Source organism: Mirounga leonina, unplaced genomic scaffold (genome assembly GCF_011800145.1).
Source record: "Mirounga leonina isolate KUSES-001 unplaced genomic scaffold, KU_Mleo_1.0 Mir_82, whole genome shotgun sequence".
Lineage (NCBI taxonomy): Eukaryota > Metazoa > Chordata > Mammalia > Carnivora > Phocidae > Mirounga > Mirounga leonina.
The window spans coordinates 560,008-568,545 of NW_023270825.1; the positions used below are offsets into that span (position 1 = coordinate 560,008).

The 8,538-nt window shown below is 66.1% G+C and overlaps 1 protein-coding gene across 4 annotated transcripts in view; it reads right to left on the bottom strand.

The window, feature by feature from the left end:
- Positions 1 to 3,583: 3,583 nt before the first annotated feature.
- The window catches only part of TEDC1 (tubulin epsilon and delta complex 1), a 7,565-nt gene continuing 2,610 nt past the window's right edge, over positions 3,584 to 8,538 (bottom strand). The window contains exons 5-8 of one of the 4 annotated variants that reach the window (XM_034992582.1): positions 7,780 to 7,878; positions 5,219 to 5,305; positions 4,659 to 4,826; positions 3,584 to 3,938 (exon numbers count right to left, since the gene is read on the bottom strand). In XM_034992582.1, the coding sequence (XP_034848473.1) occupies positions 3,615 to 3,938; positions 4,659 to 4,826; positions 5,219 to 5,305; positions 7,780 to 7,878 (678 nt within the window). In that variant the 3' untranslated portion in view covers positions 3,584 to 3,614. The remainder of the gene's footprint in view (positions 3,939 to 4,658; positions 4,827 to 5,218; positions 5,306 to 7,779; positions 7,879 to 8,538) is intronic. The other 3 variants (XM_034992585.1, XM_034992584.1, XM_034992586.1) reach the window with 3 other exon arrangements.

Here is an 8,538-nt window from a genome sequence, read left to right on the forward strand (position 1 = left end):
GGGGGCGCCAGGGGCTGGGGGGGGGGCTGCGTGTGGATGGGGCCAGAGTAGCAGTTGGGGAAGATGAGAAGGTTGCGGAGATAACGCTAGACCCATACACTTAAAAATGGTTTAGACAGTAAATTTAATGTTAGCTTTTTACCACCAAAAATTAAAAACTGTCCCCAAAAGGGGAGGGAACAAATCTTGGGTGTTATAAATAATAATCTGAGTAAACCGGACGGAAAAACAAGAGAGCCATCAGCTCACGTGCCACACAACCAAGACAGCCACAGACCTGGGACCCCAAATCTACCAGAACCCACCCAGCCCCGCCTGCCCCCCCACCGCCTCCCCGGTGACCCCCAGCACGTCTCACCCCTCCTTGACCCCTCTCGGAGCGCTGTGCAGCCCCACAAATACAGACCCTGTTTCCTCTGACCACCCCCCGGGGTCACTCGGTGCCCGTCCTCTAGGCCTCTGACCACCACCCTAACCCCAATGACACGGCCATGGCTGCCCTGTTTATGGGGTTTAGTCTCCGCACCCCAGGGCACTGGGTGAATCCTGGTTGATGGATGAGTGGGGAACGGCCAGCTCAGCCAAGAAGGGGCAGAGAGGGGAGGACGGTGGCCGGCTGCGCTCAGTAGCCAAGACCCTGTGAAGGACACAGGAGCGTGGGGACCCATGCAGGGCAGGACCGGCAGAGGGTGAGGGGATGGCTGTGCACCAGGCCACCAGCTGTGTCCCTCGGGAACACCTACAGGTGTCCACCTGGAGGCGTCCTGACTGCCCAGGTCCAGCCAAGGTCGACCAACGGTGTGAGGAGGCCCTGAACTGAAGGGACAGGAAGCGAGCCAGTGGGTGGTGAGGTCAAGGCCAGAAGCACCCTGGAGCTGGCACGGGAAAGGTGGCCGTGGGTGTGGCCAGTGAAGTGGACGCACCTGTGTGCAGGGCTCGCCCGTGGGTCCTGCTGGCACCGTACTCAATAAAACACCCGCAGAGGCCAGCATGGGTACGGCGGACGCAGGCCCACGAAGCCCACGGGCCGTGCCACCGAGACCCCTCCCCGGCCTGTGTGGCTCCCGCTCTAAGGGTCTCCTTGTGGGTCACCATCTGCGACCTGTCTGTCCTGCCTCCCACGTTCCGGGAGGCCTGGTCACCGTGCCGCCCGCGGTCCACTCCTACCAGGCCAGCTGCTGTGCGGGCGGCAGTCTGCAGGTCACGGAGCGTTTCCCAGCGCTGGCTCAAGACCCCGCCCCCCGCCTGCGCCGGCCCTGCGCCCACCCAGCAGGTCTGGGTCACATGATCCCGATCCCTCTTCTCTGGGGTGCCTGCCTCTGTCTCTGCACAAGTCTTCACAGGTCACTCTGGCTCGTCTGTCCTTGTCTCTGCGGGGTCTTCTGAGAAGCAGGTCTCCGGTGTCCCTGTGGCTAATGGAGCATGGTGTCCTTGCCTCCCGCGGCCGTGCTGTCCTTCACGTCTCCCTGGGGAGCCGGGGGCTCCCACTGTGCTGACCTCACAGAAGCCTGCCTGCCCAGAGCAGCCCGCTGCCCCTCGCTGACCCCACTGTCCCCCCAACCCCACTGCCTCTCACTGAACCCCTCCTGACCCCCACTGCCCCCACCGCCCCTCACTAACCCTGCTGTCCCCTGCTGCCCCCCTCCTGACTCCTGCTGCCCCTCACTGCCCCCGCTGCCCCTTGCTGACCCTGCCGTCCCCACTGCCCCCCACTGCCCATCACTGACCCCACTGTCCCCACTGCCCCCCGATGCACCCCTACTGTCCCTCGCTGCCCCCAGTGTCCCCCGCTGGCCAGGCCAGGCCGCAGCCTGCACCTGCGTCTGTTCCAGGGGCTGTCTCAGGCCGGTGGACCTGTCGCGTCAGCGTAGGGGAGGCGGGGGAATGTCAGACGGCAGCCCGTGGGGGATGGACTCGCTGGTTCTGCCCCGCGCCTCCTGCCTGCCACTAAGCGTGTGCTGACTTCCTGCGGCCTTCGTAGGAGCCGCACAGGGCGCACCTGCTCCCCGGGCCACCATGAGTGCGTCTGGCCTCCCCCCGGCCTGGGCCTCTTGGGGCCCGTCCCGCCCCGCGTATCCCAGAGTCCACACCAAAGTCGCAGACACCGTAGGGTTTTGAGTGGTGTGTATTGGATCCACACATCAGCTTGACAAGGGCCAGTCCCGTGATCCTGAGCCTGCATGTGGCTGCTAAACCTCAAGTTCCCAAGGGCCAGTGGGTGTCCTGGCTCAACGGCGGTCCCCAGAAGGCAGGGGGCTCTGGGTGGACTTGTTTTCCAGATGAGGAGGGTCCCATCAGTGGTTGGGACGGCTGAGGGCATGGCAGGCAGAGAGGGGCGGCTGCAGGGAGTCCAGAAGGGACTTCACACATTCGGAGGGCTGCAGGTGGAGGGTCGAGGCCCCGTGGGCCCTGGACCACAGCTGGAGCCCTGAGGAGGAGCTGGGGGGGTGCTGTGGTTTGGAGGGAGAGACCCCAGCCCAGAGACTGTCCGGGGGCCAGGCCTGTGAGGAGAGGGTCAGGGATGCCCTCCTGACCAGTCTGCCTGGTCTGACCAGTGCAGACGGAGCACTGGGGTGTCCCCACAAGGGACGGGGAGGGGCTGGGGTGGCCGAGACCAGCCCGGTGCTCCTGGGTGTGAGTGGTCGCTCCAGCACACCCCTGGCCAGCCAGGAAAAGCCAACGAGAGAACGTTCTGCTGCGTGTCCTCGGGCCTGACCTGGCCGGCAGGAGGCAGCCGATAGGCCCCTGCACCTGCCCAGCAGCAAACTGGGGTTCAACTGCCCTGGGCTAAGGGGAGCCTGGCAAGGGAGGCAGGATGAGGCTGTCTGTGCCTGCTGGGTGAGGGGTGCCGAGAGGCTGGGCCCCCTGGGGTGGGGGGGGCCTGTTCCGGCAAGCTGGGGGCCACATCCCCTGGACACAGATGGCTCTTTGTCAGGGCCGAGCCCAGCTCCCCGAACAGTCTCATGCACAAAGCCCCCTCTGTCCATAGTGGCCTCCCCCTCACCCCCAGCACCGCCCCCAGGAAAGGAACAGCGTCCCCCACCCCCAGGCTCCCAGCCAGCATCCCTGCCCAACACACACACACACACACCAGGCACAGGCCCAAGGTGGGGCGTGCAAGGGGCCAGGACACAGTGTGTACAGGCGTCCCAGGCTATCCCTTCCCCCAGGACCCTGAGGCCCCCCCATGCTATAGGCCATGCCTGACCCCCCAGCATGGGGGCAGCCCTGGCCCAGCCCAGCTTTGGCCACCACTACCCAGGGTCCCGTTCCCCTGGGCCTGAGCACAGACCTGACCCTCCCCAGGCAGGAACCTGGAAGGTGGCCGGGGGCCACGGCAGAGCCTGACCTCTGCAGGGAGGCCTCCACAACTTATTTCTGCATACTCTCTTGATCCAGAATGCCCACAGACACCACATGGGCCTGTCGTGCCTGCCCCAGTGTGGCCAGCCAAGGCCCGGGCTGTGCCCAAAGGGGGGACAGCCAGGGCTCAGGGGGAGCACGCCACGGGATTGTGTCTGCATCATCCTGGGGCCACCCTGAAACCTGCCCCTCCGAAACCCAGCCAGGGCGTCAGGGCAGGTCCCCCTTGAGGAGGGCACACCCACAGGCCCTCAGTGACCAGGCGGCAGGATCCAGAGGAGGCCGGGTCGGGCTCCCGCCAGCCTGGTCAGCTCCTGCCGACACCGGGTCTGCAGCCGGCCCAGCACAGCCTCCAGGCAGGTTTCCCGGCTCCTCAGCGCCCCAATCAGCTCAGCAGCCCGCAGGCCTGGGCCCCCCGAGGCTCTGGCGTCTCTCTTCACCAGCCGGCAGGGCCCATGGGGCTGGGCCAGGGCCTCCCCTTGCTCGCAGGCCCGCTGAAGAGCGGCCAGCTCCTGTCCCACGGCCTCCCGTGAGGCCCGCTGCACAGCAGTCTGCTCCGGCCCCCAGCCTCCAGCCTGCACGGGGGAGAAGGCAGCTCTGGAGCCTGCCCAGGACACCGGCTTCGCGCCCCCTCGGCCCCAGCACCAGCCCCCAGCAGCGCCCTGAGAAGGGCTGACAGCCCAGATCCCGCTCCTCCCCGGGGCCGTTCAGAGCCGAGCAGACCCTCGAGCCACCCCCCAACACTACCCACTGTCCTCTGCTGAATCGGCCTCCCGCCTTCTCAGTGCTCCCAGGACGGGGGAAGCACGCAGAGGGGCTGACCCAAGGGGACACTGCCCGCAGAGGCCGCTTCTGACCCTCCAGGCGGGCCCGTCCCAGCTGGCCTGGTGGGGCGGGGGAGTGAGAAGAGGCTGTGCCCCCAGGTGGTGGCCTGACCCTGGCCCTCGGTGGGCGCTGCCCCAAGGCCCTGTGCCGTGGCGGACGGCCCGTGAGAAGCGCCTACAAGCATCATGCACGCCCCAGCGGTCACCACAGCAGAGGGGAAGGGGCTGCTAGCAACAGGGTCCTGGAGACTTCAGGGTTAAACTGCCCGCAAGTTCCTCAAGATGCTTCAGAAAACTGAAGGGACTGTGGCCGGAGCAGGGCAGCGTGGGCGGGGCTCACGTGGGGACACTGGGGACTCCTCATCACGCACCCTCCCGGGCCGCTGCAGTCGCCCTCCCAGCCTTGGACTCAAGGTGAGTTCCACAAGGGGCTGCGTAGACGCACCCTATGTCAGCGCCCCAAGCCCTCACCCTGGCCTCCCAGGCCGCCCGCCGGGGCTCCGCTGCTCCCCGCAGCTCCTCGTGCAGGGCTTGCAACTCCTGGGCCACCAGCTCCAACTCTCCAGCACCCCCCGTGGGGATCCTGGGCAGAAACGTGGGCTGTGAGGCCTCCAGGGGGCAGGCGCCCAGGACCGTGTCCTGCAGAGAGAGACCCAAGTAAGAGGCAGGCAGCGAGCCCGGGCCCCGTAAACACAGGCCCAGGCCCAGCGGCACAGCCAGCGGGGACAGATGGCACAGAGGCCCGGGGGCAGTGCCCACCCCCCGTGCGGACAGCCACCCGTCACGCCGGCAGGCGGCACAAAGGCCAGACTTCTGGAAGGCTGGACCCCTCAGGGCAGGTGAGGGGACAGACAGACATCTGGGAAGGGCCCTTGGCTCCGAGCCAGCAGGCCTGGGTCCTAACGCCAGCCGCACGGTTGGGTGTGCATGTGGCCTCCCCGTCTCCTGTCCTGTCTGGGAAGGAGGCAGACACCCCCGCCCCCCAGGAAGGCTGTGGTCAAGGCTGGGAGCAGGGAGAGAGCCGGTCACACCATCCACTTCCAGAAGACCAGCTCCTGCCTCCGCCACACCAGGGCGGCCTCCAGGCGCGCGTTCTCACTCTCCAGCCTCTGAAGCAGCTGCAAAGCAAACCATAAGCCGTGGCCAGGTCAGAAGCCCACTTGGGACCCCCAGGCCCAGCAACGCAACCAGCATGCCTACCAGTCCCTCCGGCCCGCCAGCTGGTCACGTCAGCCACCCACCTGAAGAGCCATCTCCCCACAGGCAGGACAGGGCAGCCCCACCTCCAGGCACCACCAGGCCGACCACACCCGCAACCCCCACACCGGCCCCAAACGTGCGTTCCCACAGGGCCAGGAGCTGACATGGAGCACCCTCGACTCAGGACCTCTGCCCCACAGGGACCCTGACTAACCGGGGGCTGCACCCAAGACGCGGGCAGAGGAGAAAGCCCCAGGATGGGGAGCCCCTCCTGTGGGACCTGAGAACCCCAAAGGGCCTGCACAGCCCCACACCTGCAGACCCCACACAGACATGGGGGCCCACAGACAGCCACGTGCTCCGGTTCCGGCTGTGGTAGCACCTGCCAGCCTCGGCCTCCAGAAGCACGTGCCCAGCCTCGGCCTCCAGACGCGCGTGCCCAGCCTCGGCCTCCAGAAGCGCCTGCCAGCCTCGGCCTCCAGAAGCTGGGGTGGGGGGGAGGGGGGAGGCAGGAGTCCCACCACCAGAGGGCCCCTGATCGCTGCGGAGGTGCAGCGCAGGCCGCCCCCATCTCCCCCGCCCCGCCCCTGCCACCCCTACCAGGAAGCCACAGGCCTGCCCTGCTCCTCTGTGAATGCAGCGGCCAGCACACTGGCCAGGCCACAGGCTCTGCTCTTTCTAGGAGAGAGGTGCTGGGCTTCCTGGGGCCAGGACAAAGGGCCAGCTAAGAGCTCTGCCAAGCCACCATGCCCGAGGGCCGGTACACATGCCCTACACAACAGGCACGCATGGCCCGGGGTCCCTGCTGCTCCACAGCAAACAGACGGCCAGCCAGGCAGCCGGGAGCCTACTCGCTGCAGCTGGAACAGGGGCTCCGGGGTCAGGATGGAGGCTCGCCTGCAGACAGAACCACCGTGGGCCTAGGGGAGCTCAGCCTGGGAATGGGACATGGGGAGGGTGCAGGTCACACGCATACATGCACACAGTTCACGTGACTTCCGACAACAGTCCCCAGGTGCTCCCAGCTCCCCAGCTTCAGGCGAGACACAACAGGAAGAGGCAACAAGTCCCCTGTACCCCCCCACTTTCGGGCCCAGTGCTGGAGCCTCCTGAGGCAGCCAGCCCCCGGTCCACCCCACTGCCCTGTGGCCAGGCACAGGGAGGTGAGAAGGCTGCAGGCCCAGCCGGGAAGCAAGCACGCGCACTGCCCAGCTACTCCGCAGCACGCGTGGCCACGCACAGCAACCACAGATCACTCCGGAAGCTTCTGGGACCCATCCCAAGAGCGCAGGCCCTTTGGGGACACTGGCCTAGGCTTCTGCCAGTCCCCCCCCAGAAACCTTGGAAGGAAGCCAATCGTGACCCCCATCCACCTCGGGCCGTCGAGTCCCATGGCACCAACACAGCCCAGCCTCAGACAGGAGGGGGAGCCACACGGGCCCCCACGCCACAGAGCCCGGGGACCCAGGCAACACCTGGCTGGAACTGGTGCAGTTTCTGCTCTGCTCCAACCCGGGGGGGTGGGGGGGCAGGAAGCCTGGGCCTCGCTGAGTCACCCGTAGAAGGGGACCTAGCCAAGGGCACCTGGGGTCGCCGAGATCCTGCCTTAACACCGCCAGGGACAAATGCAGCCCTGCCTGAGCAGGGCCAGCCAGGTATTGGCCAGGGAAGCAGGCCTGGCAGGCACCCCCAGGTGGCTACCCCAACCCCACAAAAGGGAGCACATGACCCCAGAGCTGGGATCTGCAGGACCTGGAAAGAGGGGCCACACCAACCCTGAGCCTCAGCCCTCCTGCCTGGCCAAGTGCCCCCCAGGCTGGACAGAGCCCAGCCCTCAAGTGACAGCCAACCCTGGGCCTGTCCCAGGACACCCTGGCCATGCCAACCCAAGGGAAGGAAACAATCATGACAGATTAGGGTCTCCTGAAAAGAAAGTCAGCAAAGTGTGGGGCACGCTAGGCCAGCCCTCTTCTTACCACCTCAATCACCAGATGACCCCTGCGTGGGCTCCAGGCACCAACACCATGAGCTTAAACCCTCAAGCAGTCTTCCTTAGTTCCAGAGGCTCCCCCCTCACCCAGCTGCCAGCCCAGCCTAGATACCTGTGCCCCTGGGGCCCTAACCATGCCCAGCCACGTGCACACACAGCAGCTGGTCTGGATTCCTGCACCACTGGATGGTCTAGGGAGCTGGGGGAGGCCCTGAGGACATGCCTGTCCCCCACACCAGCAAGATGATAAGTTGGGCAATCATCCAGAGCTCAAAGCTGGTTGGCTGGGTCCTCCTTCTCAGGCCCCTCCCCACCTCAACCCCCACCACCTCACGTCTCTGCAGTCCTACGCACCAACACACACCAGCCTCAGACAGGAGGGGGCCCCACACCAGCCCTCACCTGCCGGCCGCCCTCTGGGTCCCTGAACAGCTCCGTCTCAGCAACAGACAGGTGGCCAAGGCTGCGGTCACTGTGGCAGCCTTGGGTATAGGAGTGGATCTGAAACAGGCAGTGCAAACCCCAGGATGAGCAGGAAGGGGCACCTCTCCCAGCGCTGAGTGAGGTTTTTGGAGCCTGCCTTGTAGGCAAGGAAACGGGCCACACCTCACCAGGGTGTTCCAGGGCAGGCCAGGGTCAGGCTCAGGAGAGTAGTGAGTACTTCTGGGGCCCTCCAGCAGGCAGTCCCACCTACAACCTCCCCATCCCACGCAGTTCCTGGGGGTACGGTGGGATGGAAGGGGGCACCTGTGCTTCTCCCTAAGCTCACTGACTGCCAGGTCCACGTGGCGGGAGAAACAGCCTCTGGACGGGCTACGTGGTCCACTGGAGCCAATGGCGGGGACAGAGAGTGACTGGCTCTGGGGGGCAGGGAAGGCTTCCCGGGAAAATAAGACCTGAAGGCATCACGGAGGTTAACGAGTAGCCGTGTCCCAAGCAGGAGGAGCAAGTAGAGCCCAGGCCAAGCAAGAGAGACACAGTTTCCAAGAAGGGCTGAGGGTGCAAAAGGCCTTCTGCGGGGGTGCAATGGTGCACAGGTGCAGAGGTGCAGGGGTGCAGGGTGCAGAGGTGCAGGAGTGCAGGGGTGCAGGGTGCAGAGGTGCAGGAGTGCAGGGGTGCAGGGTGCAGAGGTGCAGGGGTGCAGGGTGCAGAGGTCCAGAT